Source organism: Thamnophis sirtalis, unplaced genomic scaffold (genome assembly GCF_051295495.1).
Source record: "Thamnophis sirtalis isolate CommonGarterSnake01/CBP01778 unplaced genomic scaffold, rThaSir2_p1.2 scaffold_6, whole genome shotgun sequence".
In the NCBI taxonomy this organism is placed as follows: domain Eukaryota; kingdom Metazoa; phylum Chordata; class Lepidosauria; order Squamata; family Natricidae; genus Thamnophis; species Thamnophis sirtalis.
In genome coordinates this window covers 17,036,971-17,056,166 of record NW_028261386.1, presented here as the reverse complement: position 1 = coordinate 17,056,166, position 19,196 = coordinate 17,036,971, and the positions used below count along the sequence as shown (strand labels likewise).

Genomic DNA, 19,196 nt, shown 5'->3' with positions numbered 1-19,196 from the left:
TGCATCTCCAAACTTTTTTTTTTTTTTTTGCAAAGACCTAGGAATTTATTTGAATGTTTAGCACAATATGATATTTCCAACCAGCTGATATTTATTACCTAGTTTTATGATCTGGATCTTCCTGCAGAGGTGTAGCAGTTCACATTGATGCTTGAATCCCCATCTTTAGCAAGCAAGCTTCAATCTGGTGTCCACTGCATATGTCTAGAATTGCTTGTGCGCTGTCCAGATGCTGTCTCGCACTCTGCAGCAAGACATTTCTGGATAACCTTTAGCTCTCTGATAAAATCCAACTGTTTCTTAGAAGATAAATTAAGGCTTCTCAAACAGCTTCCAACTGCTTGTGCCTCACCCCCGCTCCCACTCCGTCCTTTTGTGATTCTTAAGACTTTGAACACAGGGGTATCTGAGTTTTGGCTTCTCAGTGACAGGACTTACATGCTCCACATATTATTGCAAAATGTTGACAACACCATAGCAAAGACTGGCTCACTTTGATGTGGGTTTTCAGTGGAAACCAGATCCATAAGGTTTTAGCAGATTTCCGGAATTAAGCCTTATAACATGGCGGGGGGGGGGGGATATTTTCTTGTCAAATGAACTCTCAGAGTAGCAGATCCTCAACCTCAGCGGTTCTTGAGGTGGCAGCCGAATCAAAAAATGTCAAGTAAAAGAGCAAAGAAGAGGAATGCTAGGGAGAATTTGCAAGTTTGATATTTGTCAAGGTATCTGCAGTCTTCCTGGTGTCCTATCTAGAAGCTGCCACCACATCCACTGTGAGAATTTTTGAGGCCTGTGTTCTTTCATCGCTGACGAAAATTAAACATTGCATGCGGTCTCAAATACCCCAGAAAGCAAATTTAAAGTTCCTCTATAATTTGCCTATATGTACCGGAACAAGCATTTCTATTCCAGCCTGAGTTCTTGAGGTGGTAGCTTTCATATTTGGGCTATAATTGGTTTTCTTCAGGAGAAAGACCCAGTCAGACAGGTTTCTACTTGCAGTTTGAAGTGGATAAAATTTTAATCAAAGCTGGCCAGCATGTCTGGCTTTTGTGAGAAGGAGGTGTTCTCGGCAACTGGAAGTAGCTTAAGGGCAGTTTAAGCTGAAAAGAATCTGAATACTCTACAGAAGAAGCTTAGTCTTAGAGTCAAAAGTAGAATTTGCAGCCCACTAGATGTGACAGATTCAAAGCCTCTAGCAGATTCAGTCAGCACAGTTAATAGGGATTGTAGGAGTCGCCCTTCAGCACTTCCTGGAGACTGCATATTTCATCACTTCTAATGGATCCAACCAGCCATCTATGTACCATTTTGATCACAGTCCAGTTCGCCCTGATCCTTGTGGAGTGGAGCAAAGCAAAACCTTGCTCCTAAAAGATTCATCCTTCTCTGCCAATCATTCCCATCCAAAGAACAATACACTAAAAGGACCAGAAATCTGGGATTCCCAATATATTTGGCAAACTTCAAATAAAACTACTTCTTGTCACCTTTCACTTTGTCTCAGGATTGTTTTTTCTATGTTTACCTTATTTAGATCCTGGAGTTTTAGATAACCTCAATTCATTTTAGTCCGGAGCCATTCCCAACTGCGAGGAGTAGAAGGTCATTTGTGTAAGGCAGGGACAATGCTGTGGTTCTGTGGAGGTGCACTGCTGAAAATAATATTAGCGTTGTCAAAATGTCAGTTTTTAGTTTGAAACAGCTGCAGTGATCCGTTTGGAAAGCTGCCGGTGAAATTTCCATGCTAAAAAGAAAGCTGTTGACTTAGATCACTAAAAATAAAATATTGGCATTTTGCCTCTTCCCTTTGCCTAGTAAAATAGGAATAAATCATCTGAAATAATTAAAATTTAAAACCAGGAATTCAGATGCAATGGGCTGAGGATGGCCTGGATGTGGAGGGCGGGTGAGATTTGCTTCCATTTTCTGTTCAACTAAAAAAATAGTGGCAGCCCCTGTAACACATTTCTGGCCCCTAGCCTGAGAATTTGAACATTTGGGTTTTGTTTTAATTCTGCTTTTTGGAATTAAGCAGGAAGACATTTGTCCTCGTATCTCTTATCTCTCCTACCATCACTAATGATGGGTGGGGGGGGGGGGTTGTTGATTTCCGCCTGGTTGCTTGTTTGTTTTTAATTTTGTGGAGAAGAGATGATCTTTAAGGTTGAAATTGGAAGCAAAAGACTTTGGGGATTCAAATAATTTTGACTTTCAGTCTTGAAATTGGGCCTAAAATGGTGATTTCAGGCCATTTTTCAAGGTCTTTTTGAGGATGAACTCCCATTCTCTTCCTATCGTCCCACAAAACATACATAAAGGGCTGAAAAATTCAACCCAGCCTCTGGTAGTGATGTTATCACATCATTTTATTTGGCCTTCTGAAAACTTTAGAGTCTTACTTAAGGCTCCTCATCCCCCATACACTGGCTACCCAGGAGTTATAGAAACCTCCATGGGTACAAGTACCTTTTAATCAGTGGAGGTACTGATAAAGATGCCATACACAGTTAAAGTATGTTATAAATGGAGACCGCAGGGCAACAAAATCATACACTCTGGAAGCTAAGAAAAAAAAGGCAGATGGTTCTTTCAAGAATCAAGACTGGATATGAGTGGTGAACAATCATATTTTAAAACATGATGGGAGTGAGGGTTCTTTGACTTTGAGTATATAGTATATTGCCTCTAAGGTTAGCAGGAGCTAAATATTGGTGCTGCTGTATTGATCAGAGGAAGACACTTTAGTGAGTTTTAAATTCCATGTCGATGGGATTAAAAAAGAAGTTTGTGAGAAGAGAGGTTTTTGAGCTAGTTAAACCAGAAGCATAATCTAAGCCAGGAGCCAAGGTACTAAGCAGCAGTGGAGAGTCAGGAGTCTGTGAGGCCCTAGGACAGGGGTGTCAAACTCGATTTCATTGAGGGCCACATCGGGGTTTTGTTTGACCTCGGGAGGGGGTGTGTGGTCAGGGGGCGTGGCCAGCTCGATGTCACTTGTGGCCTAGGCGCTCTGCCAGTGAAAATGGGCTCCAGAGCTCCATTTTTGGTTGCGACAGCTTCCTGCAACCCTCTGCCAGTGAAAATGGAGCTCAGAAGGGGCGCACGTGGCCCTCCCGAACTCTGCTTTCACTGGCAGAGGCACTGTGGACCAGTCTTTCACTGTTTCCAGGTCGGCCTCGCAGTCCAGATCTAAGCACCCCATGGGCCAGATCTGGCCTGCGGGCCTTGAGTTTGACAGCCCTGCCCTAGGAAGTTCGGAATTAATGCCATCAGGAATGCAGTCCTCACCAAGGAGACCAGTTATAAGAAAAAAATTTGGAAACTATTGTATGATGAACTAAGATTGTCCTCTAAGGCCAGCTGATTAGGTATGAGGATCATATAGCCAGACAGCATTCTCAGTTAAGATTAAGATAACTTTTATTGTCTTTTTTCTGTATACACAATAACACACATTAAAATGAAATTCTGATGAAAGAAGGAATGCCACCAACTAAACAATGTCACAGATCCCAAGGATAACAATAACAGCAGCAGCATCCAAAAATACCAAGTTATATAAAAATCACACACACACACACACACACACACACACACACACACACACACACACACCATACCGAAAAGTCTTTCTGCTGCCTGCCCTTCATTGTAGGCGCTCATATTACATACTTTTTATTTTATTGATCTAAAAACTATGTATAGGTAGTCCTCAACTTATGACCACAATTGAGCCCAAAATTTAGGTTGCTCAGTGAAAAATTTGTTAAGTGTTTTGCCCTATTTTATGACTTTTCTTGCCACATTTGTTTAGTGAATCACTGCAGTTGTTAAATTAATAACACGGTCGTTAAGTGAATCTAGTTTCCCCATCGACTTTGCTTGTCAGAAGGTCATAAAAGGGGATCACATGACCCTGAGACACTGCAACCCTCATACATGTGAATCAGTTGTCAATCATCCCAAATGGTCGTAACTTTTTTTTAGTGCTGTTGTAACTTTCAGTGGTCACTAAGCGAACTGTTGTAAGTTGAGGACTACCTGTAAATCATAAATAGCTACAGATTCTTACTTAATTAAGTCCTGATTTCTAGTTGCAAAAGTCACAGTTTAGGTGCTAGACCACAAACTTGCCAACAGGAGACGTTGGATTACTCTCCTCCCCATTACATCATTTTGCAATTCCTAGGGGAGGTTTGTGTGTGTGTGTGTGTGTGTGTGTGTGTGTTTAAAAGAGAAGGAGCAAGGAAGTATAGGATTGTAAGAGCCAAGAAACCTTGATTTGTATCTTTCAAGGTTGGCTTCCCAGCCTGTGGCTCTTTTAATGAGATAAACTTGGCACAGGAGCTGATGAAAGCAGATAAAAACATCTGGCTCTATTATGTAGAATTATTCACAAGTTGTTTTGATGCTGCTTTTATGTAAGAAGCTCACTTGCCAGCTGATGGGGAGACTGCTTCTCCCCCTTCCCACTTGACTGGGAAAAATTCCCCAGAGTACTAGAACCTCTCTGCCTCTTTGCCTTCTTCAAAACGAATCTGACAGGAGCCTTTGCTTTCCTTACCTTTGCTGTACAAGCCATGTTTTTCCTGGCTATAACATAGCCGTAACTCGAAAGGGGATAATAATCACCCATGATCACTTCTGCAAGAGGAAGTCATAATGGATGAGTATTCCGGCTATTATCCCGCTCCACAACTGTAGCCTTTGGATTGAAAGAGTGAGAGATCATCTATTTTCCAACAAGCCATAACGGTCGTTGCATCAGTCTGACGCTGGGACAGATTGCTGTCATTTTTTAAAATGGGGACTAAGAGCACAAATCTATTTCTAAGACAGTGTCCTTTTCTTCCCCATTGCAGCTGTTTTTACCAGGAGTCAGTAGCCTTTTCCTGTTAGTGGGCACCGTTATGTAATCTTATATGGTGGTGTAGGTGCCAGAAACTAAGCTTTAAAACATTTTTTCATTTATTTTAGAAAATCAATTTTAAAATGTAAGATACTCCCAAGTTTTATTAGTTCTTATTTGGAAAAACACATCTTGAAATATTTGCCAGTGTTTTCATGCACCAAAGGCGTGGCACGACAAAACCGCGCTCGACTAAACCACGCCCGATTAAACCACGTCGCTGACGTCATCAAAGGGTGACAACAGCGAGCGCGGAGAAAGAAGGGCGCTTTAAATAGCGCTTTGAAAGCAAGCCGATTCAACTTAAGGTAAGGGTTAGGGTTAGGGTTAGGTTAAGGGTTAGGGTTAGGGTTAGGTTAAGGGTTAGGGTTAGGTTTAGGGTTAGGTTAAGGGTTAGGATTAGGTTTAGGGTTAGGTTAAGGGTTAGGTTTAGGATTAGGTTTAGGGGAGGTAGGTTTAGGTTTAGGTGTTAATTTTAGGGTTAGCATTTACAGCGTGCTTCTGTCTCCGCGCTGTTGTCCCACTGTTGATGATGTCAGCTACGCGGTTTCGTCAAGCGCGGTTTAGTCGAACGCGGTTTTGTGGTGGAACCCACCAAAGGTGCTATTTCAAGAGGCAACTGGACTTTCTGGTTTTGCTTTCAAGATGTTTCACTTCTCATTCAAGAAGCTTCTTCAGCCCTGACTGAGTGGTGGGATATAATGGAATATAAATATAAATGGAATATAAATCCTTCCATTCCCCACCATCCAGTCAGAGCTGAAGAAGCTTCTTGGATGAGAAGCAAAGCATCTTCAAAGAAAAACCAGGAAGTCCAGCTGCCTCTTGAAAAAGCACCTTTGGGACAACAATGACCTGGATGACTGAGAACTTCCATAGACAGTGTTTTAATACTTTAGTCTGTTCACTTAAAAAGAAATTTTCTGTAAATTTGTTTGCATGTAGGATGGATACAGTCTACTGTTCTGCAGGTGCTGTGGCATTCACAGGTGCCACATTATCGATTCCTGCCCATGTCTGCAGCCAATTGAGTTCTGTTCAAAGGAAATATATTGTGTCACCATGATGTATCAGAATGGTCCTTGTTTGCTTGTATTTCAAAGGACAGCCGAGACTCTGTTAAAATATATGCAGTCTTTTGATTCCTTATCTTTTTGTTTTCTGAAGGCACCGTCTCTGAAAAAGAACAGCCAACTACAGTAAATTGTCCCATTTTTCTGCCTTCGGCCTATTTTCCATTTTGTAGCTTTAAGCATAAAAAAAAATCACAAATAGCTGATGTTAGGCTAGAAAATGGCTCTATCATAACCCTGCAAGAGCGTAGCCGAACTCCATACGCCAAATAACAAATTTAATCAATCTTTGGGACTTTTAATAATCTTCTAAATCAGTGTTTCTTAACTCTGGCCACTGGCATCTTAAAGAAATCACCAGTTGTTTATTTAAAAGCAATGCAGAAATTGCTTATTCCCTAAAATATGAAAAGGCTGCCTCCTTGATTTTGTTATAAAAATTACACACTCACAATGGAACAATCTGATGCACTCTCAGCTTTTTTACTGTTTAGCATCAAACGGATACATTGTGATTTGTAAGATTGCTTTTCACATCCCAGCAGTTTTCATTTCTACTTGGTTACATTCCCCCCACCCCCTCCTTTAGAAGGAAAAAGGTGTTAATGTTTTATCCTTTGGGGAAAAAAAGATAGAAAGTGTATTAGGGTGGGTGGGTGTAACTTTCAGCCAAGCATCTATGAGCGAAGCTAAATGCATGTTCCATATCTGAGTGCTTGGGTTTGTTCTGTTGGGTAATTGTTCAGCAAGCTGCCAGAAATAGAAATATCACATGACACCCATTCAAGCAACCTCCACTTTAGGGTGACAACACTGCGCATATATGTCAGTTTATTTTTGGCCCTGCTTTTTTGCTTTTTGTGGACTCTTTGCTCTCAGAACATCAATGGGCTGCTGACGTTGGAGCCCAGGAATATTGGTGGGCAGGCAGGGAATGGCAAGAGGCTGCTGCTGAAACTGACCCACACAGGAATGGTAGTTAGTGTTCTGATCTAGGCTTCCCAAGAGCATGAAGCAAACTCCTTGTCCCGACAAAAACCCCTTTTATTAATTTACTGTGAATTCTGCTCATTCACATCCAGCAAAGTCTTTCAAGGGAGGATTTACAGTCACAGACCTTATCTGGCTTGGAGAGCTGACAGGCCGATATCTGCAAAACCTGGCAAGGAGTCTCGGAGAGTCACGAACCAATTAAGCGAACTAATTATCTCCTGCAAACTCCACTCATCTTTTATTTCCTCTCGGAGGGGCCATTCATTGTCCACCTGTGGCCTTACTGCCAGGTCGACTCCTTTAGTTATTCCCTTTGTCTGGCAACTCTGTGCATGCACACACCGGGAACAGACTCCAGCTTGTTTGTCTGCCTCACTGATGTCTGACTCTGAAGGCAGCTGATAACTGGCATACAGCTCTGGCCCCCTCTCTGCCGCCGACACAGAGCCCTCATCAGAGCCTTCCACAGACTCCAGGACTGGCTCATGTTCCTCCCCAACCTCCTCACTGTCCGAATCTACTGCCAGCTCCACTGGTTGCTGGCGGGCCATAACAGTTAGCAAGAATGGCATGTTCAGAAGAGCTGTCCTTACTCACCACATTCCCTCGCCGCCATATTGCCTGAATGACTAGCATGAATAGGTCTACAAAGGCAAAGAAAAGGAGCCCTGCTATTGCTTCTGGAATGCTGTGAAAAGCCCTGGTTGATGCTAGGTCTGAGAGAAGTAACCATGGCTGTTTGTGAGATGTCCTTCTCTAGGAACAGTGGGGACAAGCCTGAGGGCCATTTGGCTTTTGAAAATTGTATCTTGGAGATGAATGTGCAAGTTCACCTCTATCTAGGTCTTAGCAGCCACCTTCTGCTGCTGCTCACAAGACCTTGATGCATATTCTTTGTGCTTTCAACCAAATCCCACTTCCCTGCCTGTGGAATTTGGGGGTTTCATATCTGTGGATCTCTCTGTCCTTGCTGGGTCAATATTCTCTCTGGGCAAACAGATGGGGGACAGGTGGTGTGCCAAGCCTTTTTGGGAATCACATGATCTTTATTTCTTGGCACCTGATAACTTGGCTGTAATGAACTCTTTCTCTTTCCCCTGCCTTTTCTCTTCCTTTTTTTTTACCTCTCTCTCTCTTTCTCTCTCTTCCTTTTTCTATTCTTTTCTTTCTTGCAGCTTGGCAGTGACCTTGGCGGGGGAATTGGAGGCAGCCCAGCAGTAAGTGCCCTCCATTCGTTGTTGTTTTTTTCCTTTTCAGTTCTGATTGAAAAATTATTATTTATTTGTTGAATTTACACTCCATCTTTCTTTCGGAAACAGTTCATTTTGGCACACATAGTATTTTCTCCTTCAATTTTATTCTTACAACAGTCCTTTGAAACAAGGCTGAGCAGAGACTTTGTAACCAGGCTTTTAAGTTAGCCAATATATTTCAGAATTAAGTGGGGGTTTGAAAACAGGATCTCCCATCTTCCCAACTTTAACTACTATAACGCACAGGCTTTCGTTCTGTGGTCTTCTTTTCCCATCCATTCTTCTAAAATCTGTGCAGCTGAGATAGCCCAGGGTTGACATTCTCAACATGTTCTCTGGATTAAAGAAGAGAACCATCTAAAACACTGAAATAGTGGAAGGAAGAGAAAAGAGAATTTGGTAGCAAGCTCGACTTGTAGAATAGACAAGAAATTTGGGGTTCTGTTACTGGGGAGATCTGTGATCACAGTATATTTTTTCCATGTGAAATCGATGTATCACTGCTTGGTCATAGAAGATAAAAATGGAGAACCAAGGAAAACAAGCTGGAGGATTCCCAGGGTTTCTGCAAGACACCAGGATCATTGTAAAAAAAAACAACCTGCTTTCAGGTTTGGCTTGGTCCCAGAGCTCCATAAACCTATAAATGGGAAACATAAGGGTATCCAGACCCCTCGGTGCCATTGGTGAGAAATTCCAAACAACTTAAAGTCATTGAATGAACTAGAACTGGTCAACTCACATTCCTAATTTCCAAGGGTCATCAATAGCTGTGGTCTGCTGTTGTCCTTGGAGCAAAGTGTTCCAGTTCTATTTAAATGGATTTGAGGGCCATGGTACTTCCTGGATGATCAACTGGTCTATTTTGAAAGCACCAGCTTTGAGCCCATTTCACTACATGGTTGTTGAGGGCTTGTTTATGACTGAGAACTACTTATGGAGAGTTCACTCACATCGTTGATACAATTCCTCATCTTTAACTGTTGAAGTTGAATGTCCTTGCTCTTCACTTTTCAGAGTCTCTTGGAGAAGACAGGTTGGCTATTAATGGCTGCTTCAGTCACATAGTGATGGGTAGTAGAGATGGGATTTAAAGCAGAGAGCACACCGACGTGCCAATTTAGTACCCTTGATCATTCAGCAAAATGCTAGGAACACGTTTTAAAATATTCAGAATAGCGTCCAATGGTCTGGTTTATTTCATAGAGGTGTCTGTTATGTTTAAATATCTTCCCTGATTTCCTGCAGGTGGGACAGACCTTCATCCCATCATCAGTCCCAGCAACATTTGCTCCCTCCCCTACCCCAGCTGCAGTCAGCAGTGGACTGAATGACCTCTTTGAACTCTCTTCTGGCATCGGCATGGCACCTGGTGGATATATGGCTCCCAAATCGGTAGGTGTGAGAAAACCTGGCCAGAGAGCTGTCTTCTTCTGCCAGGGTTATCTCTTCATCAGTCGTTGTTGGTGGTGGTTTTTTTTGACATGCCTCTCTTTTGTGTTTCACACTGTTTCTGAGTGAGTAACTGTGCCTTTTGCTCTGTTTGGCCTGATGAGCTTCTGCATCCATTACAAATTCATTTAAAAAATGATAATTCATTATGAATATGCATATGTATGCTAAATGTAATAATATGTGATTAATAATATTTTACTTGTATTATGATAGAATATGGTGATTGATATAAAAAACAATATATTGAAATATTGAACAGTCAAATAACAAGTTGAATAAGCAATAATGGAAGATTTTAATGGAAGATAAATGTTGGTATTAATATTAGTTATATAAGTTTGTTAAATGTAACAAATAAGATTGATCATATTTTATTCACATCAAAAGGTACGATAATCAAGACAGGGTGATTGGTATAAAATAGCATATTGAAATATTGAAAAATTAAACAGCGAAAGATTAAAATTTTATATAAAGATGTGTATTATTACTAGTATTATATAAGATGTTAAATGAAACAAATATGAATAACATTATTTTTTTTGGTATGAAATGTACGATACTCAGGCACCACACTGTTCACACACTGATATGTAAAAAAAACCTTTAATTAAAAAAAAAAACACAAATTCATTTAGTACTACAGCGAAAAGTTTTAGGTGAAACCAGGATGGTGGTTCTGGGTTTTTTTGTTTTGTTATGGCATGCAGCATGCAGGTTGGGGAATTCTGGAAGCTGAAATCCACACGTCTTCAAGTTGCCAATTAGAGCATGCTATTTCCTCTCTAAATCCTCTTCTTTTACTGCCAAACTATTGTGAACTCTGTTCAGAGTACTGTAAATGGATTTTGAGACATTTCCACTCCAGCTTTTCTAAATCAGCTGGAAAGAATCTATGCTGCCATCTGAGATTCAGTCATCATTATATACCAATATATAAAATGGATTTGAAGTGGATAGGCCGAACACACCCACTCAACATTACTGTCTATCATGATAAAGAAATCTCACTGTAATGATTCTGACCCTTTATGACCCCAGTTTTGCTTGCTCTAACTGCTAGTCCTCATGACTTTATAGGTCTGGTTACCGGCTGTGAAAGCCAAAGGCCTGGAAATTTCTGGAACCTTCGGTCATCGGCAAGGACATATCTATATGGATATGAGTTTCACTAACAAGGCTCTTCAACACATGAGTGACTTTGCCATTCAATTCAACAAGAACAGGTTAGACCTTGCAGTCAACTAAACACCCTTTTTGTTGTACACTTTCTCTTTCTTGGCTTCTCTGTTCAATGTTACACCTTCTTTGCTCTCTCTCTCTCCCTCTCTCTCTCTCCCTCCTCCCCAACCATCCAGCTTTGGAGTCATCCCCAGCACCCCACTGGCCATTCACACTCCTCTGATGCCAAATCAAAGCATTGACGTTTCTCTTCCGCTCAACACTTTGGGGCCAGTCATGAAAATGGAACCTCTGAACAATCTTCAGGTAGGAACACTGAGTTTGAGGAGATGGAGGAGAAAGTAGTCAAGACTTTGGAGATTTGCATTCTAATACAAATTAAAATTAAGAGTTGGGGATGGAAGCAAAAGTGGCTGAATAGTCAAGAAACTGTCAGATCTTTTTCAAGTGATGTGGTGGCAGAGGGTTTTTTCCCCCCCCTTATAAAACAAGAAGCTGTTGTTGGAACAAAACAATTTAGCTTGAGGCAAACAAAATAAAGGAATTTGGTGCATCCCATATAAATACTTTCTGGACTTCATTGTAGCAATGATCAGTATATGAAAAGGCTTTTAAAAATGAAATATTCTGGCTAATTTAACTAATTTGAAGTTAGAATTTTCTTAAAATACGTAACTTGATGGTGGGCCGATCCATGCATGATGCTGCAATATAAGAATTGGGTCTACATATCATCTACACCAAAAACAGATTGTGTTGTGACTGAGCTTCCGAGATGACTGAATTTTATGGGCAGATGGGGATTGCATATCCTCCTGTGCAACGTTTCTGGAAACTAGTTTTTATTTATTTGTTTGTTTGTTTATTTATTTATGTATGCATTTATTCAGTTTGTATGGCTGCCCATCTCAGTGACTCTCGGCAACGAACGATCTTAAAAGAAATTAAAAACAAAAGTTCCCATTTGCTCTGCCCATTCCACATCTGTGCCTTAACTAAGCACCAGGCTCCCGAGTTGATTCTGGTACTGTAATAAATAATAGCCTTCTACACAATGGTTTCTATTCCAGTATAGAGGAAGCTGTGACTCCTTCACTTCTCTTCTCCCCTCCCAGCCCTCCTCTAATAATCTTTCTATGGCATCCCCCGCAGGGAAGCTTATTAACCATAAAAAGCACCATTTTCTTCATCACTTCTGTCCTGTGTGTTATGAATGATCCTACTGACAGGCAGCTAGAAATAGTGCTGCCTTGATGTGGAAGCTCCCGGTTGGGGTTGAGAACAAGAAAGATGCAGCTGTGTAGCTGCTGTTACAGAGGCAGGGAGTTTGTGAGCCAAAAAAAAAAGTTCTTAACTGGGAAGATTAAAAAAAACAAAACATAAAACAGGCTCCAGTTTCAGTTTGTTTACCTCTGTATATTCAGACTGAGTGAATATTTTTACTCCTTTAACACGAGTGCTCTTCTGGTTTTATTTTTGGAAAGCCAACAGATTAAATGTTATCTACATATCCTCAATATTCAGAAGCATATTCTATCTCCAGTTGTTGGAGAAGATGATGGGGTGGGGTGGTATTTTTTAAGGCTGTGTAGTTTTAATAAAAGTTTCTAGGAACTGGATGGTGGGCTGCTGAGCCTCCAGTCTGAGCCAGTAGATGAACTCTTAGATTTGTGTTTATTTTGTCACATAAAATCTGAATGTTTAGAAGTGTAACCAAACACTTACATAGTAGATGCCCTCAGAGATGCTAAGGGATGAAAACGCCTTGTAATAAAATAATATTTGGGGCTTTTGGTCAAAGCCAGGAAGACTTTCAGGGGGAGCATATTCCAAAGTGTGGAGCTATCACTGAAAAGCAACAACTCTTTAGTGCCGGGATGTCAAACTGGATTTCTTCGAGGGCTGGATCAGCATTGTAATTTCCCATGGGGGGGGAGGGGATGCCTCCTGCAGCACCCTGCCGGCCAAAACAGGGCATGGGGGATCTGCACATGCCTCTCTTTTGCCTCATTTTCACCTCCGGTCCATTGCTTCCCGCAGCACTCTGCCAGCTGTTTTCGGGCGGCAAAGTGCTGCAGGAGGCCATGGAGGATAAAAACGAGGCCTGTGGGGGGCGGGTGTATCCTTTGATATTTCCAGGCTGGCCCTGTGGGCTGGATTTAAGCACCCCACAAGCCAGATCCGGCCCATTTCACACCCCTGATTTAGTGGATACTCCCTATACTTCACACCATTTGAGACTATATTAGGATTCATGCTTGGCAGGACAGCCTATGATGTCTCCCTACTATGCAGTATTGGGCTTAAAAGATGATCATTGGGGCTGGAATCTTACTGTAAGTGCAGTGATCTCATACTTAGGAAGTCCTTGACTTACAACCACAACTGTGGCCGGAACTTCCATCCCTAAGTGATATGGTCTAAGCGATAAGTGAGTCAACATGTGTCTGTATCCAATTTTACAATCTTTATTTGTCACATCCGTTAAGCAAATCCAGCTTTCCTCATTTGCTTGTCGGAAGCCATTTGGGAAGGTTGCAAATGGCAATCTTGTTAGGTAAGCTCCCCGTTGGGAGAGCAAGTACGTTCAGAGAAGCGTTGTTAGAGTTGTGTTGGAGAACACACAAACCAGCGTACAGAGACACTGCAGTTTAAGTAGGCTTTTACTTTCGTGGAAATAGAGGTATCAGAGTCCATCAAACAGTCCAAGTCATACACGGATAAGACAGTCAGTCATCAATGTCTTTCAGTTAAGGGATAATCCAAATAACATAGTCCAGTATCATATAATCAGGTCAGTACTCAAAGTTTGCTAGCAGTTGTAAAACTTACAATAGCTCACAGCACTTTCTAACAGCCAGCTTCCAAAATACTCAGATCAGATCAGCCCAGCATCTAACAAACAGAGAGCTAACAGTCATTCTGGCTCCCTCTTATGGCCGATTGGGGAAAACAGCAACCAATCACATTTTACAGTATGCTTTAAAGAAACAGGTATAGCATTGTTACATGATTTATATATTGCCAACCCAAGCGTTAGATTATATTACTAACAAATCCTTTGGCCCTGGGTGCTACAACTGTCATAAATGCAACCCAGTTACCAAGCACCCAACTTGCGATCATGTGAGTACAGGGATGCTGTAATGGTCATCAGTATGAGGGCCTGTTGTAAGTCACTGGTTTCTTTTTTTAAAACTACAGTTTTTTTTATTTTTCCCTTTCAAATTCATTCACAAATATACATTCTTATAATTGCTATTTAACATTTGTCTATTCATCATTAGTCTCTACAATTATTTTTACAAATCTATATGATACAGTGACCCAAACTGTATTATGTAAGTCACAATTTTCAATTCCACTGTGACATTGAAGGGTCACTAAGCAAAATGGTCAAAAATCAAGAACTATCTATAGCACGGGTGTCAAACTCGATTGCATCATGGGCCAAATCGTGACGTATTGTGACGTTTTTCTGCCTTTGCGTAGCTGGGGTGGGTTTGGCCTGAGTATGGCATATCTGGACCGTGGCCCAGCAGTTTGATAGATTCTATAGGGAGAAAGTCTATAGTACCCAGTTTGTTCAATTGGAAGCCTAACTATGTATGCCCAGTTCATTTCCAAAGATGGACCTGCACAAGAAGTCTAATTTAAATAGGCAAATAGGGCTTCCTGATCTAGGAATGACCATAACTGGCACATCAACTATGGCTAGGCACAAAGACTTCTCCGGCTACTGCTTCCACTGCCCATTCATAAATCAATGCTTTCAGAGGAAGCATGACTCCATCAAGATTGCCCACAATGGAGATGATAATGGAATGGAATAGGATGGGGCGGGCAGGGCAGTGTCTGGAAAGCATGTGCATGTGATAGTGTGCCACACCCATAATGCAATGTATGTGTGACCTCCCCGTGTGACCCCCCTGTGCATGCACGTGTGAGCCCCCATGTTCCCTCCCCACGCATGCACCCTACCCCACCTCACCCATTTTTTTGCTTCCAAGTCAGTGCAGAAGGCTTTCTAGGTCCAAAATGGTGCACGGGAAGGGCCTCGCATGGCACCCCCCACATCTCGTTTTGGCCTCCAGGTTGGTGCAGGAGGCCATCCAGGCCCAGGCCCGTTTTGGACTTGGAAAGCTTCCTGCACCAACCTGGAAGCCAAAACATGGTATAGGGACGGCATGCGAGGCCCCAAAATGCAATGTTAGTGCCTCCCCCCCCCCCTGTGCATGCACGACAGCTGAAGACCAGCTGGCCAGCGGGAGGCACATATGCACAGTGGAGCTGGGCTGGGGCAGCAGCTGGTGTGCCCGCAGAGAGGACTCTGCGTGCCACCTGTGGCACACAGGCCATAGGTTTGCTCTCATGGCCCTATACCATTTCACACAAATGGTTGTCCAATTTCTTCTTAAAAAGAGAGACATAGATAGATCATGCTGAAACAGCAACTCTTCTTGGTAGGTTTTTATTCCAAACTTGTTTCCCCTTCCACTCAGTCCCAGAATATAAGTAAATGCATTAGAAATAAATGTGACAGAGCTGTCTTCCTTAGTGGAGTGATAGGAAAGCAGGAGAAGTTTTCAGTAAGAATTTGGATGGAGAAAAGAGCCCAAATATATCCCATTATGGTGATTTGTTTTCTTAGGCGTTCCGCTATTTATCTGAAGATGCTGCAAGGGGCAGCCCCACAAGCAGATACAGAAGTTAAAACCAAGCCACATGCTGGCTTAGCTGACTCTGTCTCTCCAGGAGGTCCTTGTTCAGGAATCCTATGTTTTGGGTGGAATTAGTTGCTGTCACGCAGAAGGACTCAGAAATGTCATTGTTACCGAAGAATCTGTTAATGATAGAAGAATTTTCTGTTCCCATTTATCTTTTTTTTAATCCCCTCTAAAAAAGCAGCTTGTGCATGTAGCTGATTCAGCTTCAAGGGAATTAAAATGTGTGGAAGCAATTCTGGGGAAAGGAATGTAGATATTTAAATATGTTGTCCCTTTCGCCCTTTTTCCTGCTCTCTTCCTTCCTACCCATTTTCTTGTCCTTTATTATCACTGGGCAGATCTGGGATGGGAAAGCTACACCACAAAATTTGAATTGCCCTTCGTGATTTCCTTGCCATCATTCACATGTTCTGCATTAGAGCTGGATTGAATTAATATGACATGATATTTCTTGTATGTCCATCCACCCCATCCCCCTTTCAGGCAGGGGCAGGCGACAGAATTTTGTTCCAATCTTGTTCAAGGCTCATTCATTTGCTCTCCAGGGACAGAGATTTGGTGTCTTGCTTTGTTTTTTGTTTTTGATAATGTACTGCGAAGTCATTTTAACTTCTGACAATAATGTGGGTAGTCTTCGTAATAGTGTTCCAGGTCTTCCAATGATGTTCCCATCACAAGTGTTACTGAATCCTTCTAGTTGGTACCTAAAAAGGGAGGAGCAGGAAATGCAATGTTTTCATGCAGTTGTCATCACAGAGAGATGTAAATAGATGGCTGTGGCATCCCATTGGAAATTAACAAGGGTTAGTTCAGTATTGTCTCTGGCGGAAAAAAACTACTAGATAGATGAGGGATTTTCATACTATTCTCAGAACATATAAGAATTCCTTGGAAACTAGTCTAGTTTACTTTTTATAGTATTATGGCTGTGGACCACTCAAAACACAAAGTTATGGTATATCCAATACTTACAAGTTACTCTTGTTGATGACAGCATGATAGTTGAATTCCATCCCTGTGGAAATTTCCTGGCTCCTTGCTTTCTGTTTTTCAAAGTATAGTAGTAAGTTGGCTTACCAACTTGTTAATAAAGTTGGAGAAAGCAAAGTCATAATTGGAAAATAGAAAATAACGCCATCCCAAATTCAGTAGAGAAGAAAGGGCTGTTGATTTTTTACTCATAATGAATGAGTGCATTGTATCTTTTTTCAAAACTAAGTGAAACTAAAATCCCAAAAAGTAATGTAATCAGAAGTCTGACATTAAAAAATGCATTTGGCAATCTTAAATAAAACATATACGCTGATCCCAAACAATTAAAGTTGTAAAAACTTTTAATACGATACCTTAGGTTCAATATTAAAAATGTCCACACTAGTCTTATTCTGATTTTAAAGATGTAGTACTATTGCTTTCTAATGCTTTACCTTTCATGTTTTATCATTCATTTTGCAAATCTGTTGTCTAAGGATACTCTGACTCAGTCCCCAAAATAATAAGATCCTTGCCATAATAAAACATTGGAGCATACCTAGACTTTGGTGCAGGATTGTTCAGGATTTCTTTGGCAATTGCCTTTAAACAGGAAAAGCTTCGGGATGGCAGACGCTTTGAAAACTACTGAAACGTGTTTGATTAAAGCAGTGAAAGGGGATAAAAATATGTTCTTGAAAAATATGTTCCCCCAACACTGGAAGTCTTTAAGATGTCGGATAGCCATTTGTCTGAAACGGTATAGGGTTTCCTGCCTAGGCAAGGGGTTGGACTAGAAGACCTCCAAGGTCCCTTCCAACCCTGCTATTGTATTGCATTGTATTATTGTATTAAAGCTCTTGCGGAGCACTTGGCAATTTGAACGTGAGCTCATGGAGCAGCAAAAGGTCTCTTAGGGAGAGTGGCTTAGAGTTGATTGTAGCATGTAAGGCTGGATGTGCAAATCTACCTTGTCACTTAGTTACATTTACTTAACACAGAGTTGCAATGGGGAATGAAATTCTTGTCTTGGGTTTTAAACCTCTTGACTCAATATGTCTTCTGCATTTATTTTCATGCATAATTCTGCCTATTCCACAATGCTTTTTCTAGACTAGTGCGTCTCAATTTCAGCAACTTTAAGATCTGTAGACTTCAACTCCCAGAATTCCCTCAACACCATTGATCACGTGGGAATTCTGGGAGATGAAGTCCACACATAACAAGCACCTAGATTTATGCACCATTTCATAGTGCTTTACAGCCCTCTCTAAGTGGTTTACAAGAGTCAATATATTGCCTGCAGTAATCTGGGTCTACATACTGACTCAGAAGAATGGAAGGCTGAGTCGACCTTGAGCCGGTCAGCGTCGAACTACTGGCAGTCAACAGAGTTAGCCTGCAATACTGCATTCTAAACACTGCACCATCATGGTTCTCCACCGCGCCACTACGGCCACATGTTAAAGTTGCTGAGTTTGAGAAACACTGCTCTAGACTACTTACAGATATTTTCAAGCTCCCTTACTGCCTGGCTTCCCTTTGAGAATGACATAGTTGCAATAAAAAGCAGAACAGCATAAATCTGATTTGAGGCAAGTTTCCTAAAATCATGATGAAATCATTATCAGTACTGATATTGGCAGAGGTATTAAATCCATAGTATATACCTAGTTGATGGTATAATGGCTTTTTTGTTTGGCAGTGTAGTTTTTCAGGTTTCTGGATGTAAAGCTCAAAATGGCCATAAATGTATATTTTGTACACCACAATTACCAAATTTGGTTGAGCTGAAAATCTTGGTCTCCCTATTCCAATGTTATCACCATATGATTCTTTCTATTGCTGACGGAAGCCTAAATAATTAATCAAAACACATCTTGAAGGAAAAAATCTGCATCGCCCTACCTTAAAGAGAACACTGGCCCTATTTTATGTTTCAGGTTTACCAGCTTTCTTTTGGTCTTCAGAGAAATAGTTTTGTCCCGTCTCTTAGCTGAAACTCGGGAAAACGAGAAGCAGCCAGGAATGACCAAACTTGCAGCCTCCATGAAAGAATTAATGAGCAAGCTGTGCTAATTGATTCCAAATAAATCCTCACATGCTGATTTAGGATTATTTGAAAAATAAACACTGTTTTTCTTCTGCTTGTCTTCCAATCATGTCTGAATGCCAGCTTCTTCTGTTTCTATTCCTGCTGGTTGCCCAGAACACTCATCAATGGCAAGGGACAGAAAACCTCTGATGCCAATTTAGACATTCCCTGTCAAAGAGGTTGGAAAAGATATCGACAGGCTTTCTCTCAACACATCCAGATTCAATACTTACAAAATCCAGGCTGGCATTCTGAATGTTTGTTCCTAATCCTCTTCCAAGCTGAAGATCTTAGGTTTAATTATGCAGTCATTGCTGTACGCATATGATAATGCTGACTATGCTAATGCTCCTCAGCACCTCTGCCCAGTTCAGGATGATCTTCTAAAATGCACCCATGTGTAAATGTGGTTTCCTCAGGTCAGAATTACTTTTAAGTTAATTCTGATACAGGTTATATAGTAAATGTCAAGTAATAGAGTATGACAGTCGCCTAAATGTGATTTGGCCACGTTCTTTGGTTTGCAACTGAGAA

General features: G+C 41.3%; 1 protein-coding gene across 4 annotated transcripts in view; it reads left to right on the top strand.

Annotated features, from left to right (window-relative positions):
• Nucleotides 1-19,196, top strand: part of AP2B1 (adaptor related protein complex 2 subunit beta 1) — a 99,643-nt gene that overhangs the window by 59,958 nt on the left and 20,489 nt on the right. For 3 of the 4 annotated variants that reach the window (XM_087717279.1, XM_087717278.1, XM_087717280.1), the window contains 4 exons: nt 8,154-8,195; nt 9,480-9,626; nt 10,767-10,912; nt 11,045-11,174. In XM_087717279.1, the coding sequence (XP_087573405.1) occupies nt 8,154-8,195; nt 9,480-9,626; nt 10,767-10,912; nt 11,045-11,174 (465 nt within the window). The remainder of the gene's footprint in view (nt 1-8,153; nt 8,196-9,479; nt 9,627-10,766; nt 10,913-11,044; nt 11,175-19,196) is intronic. The other variant, XM_087717282.1, reaches the window with a different exon arrangement.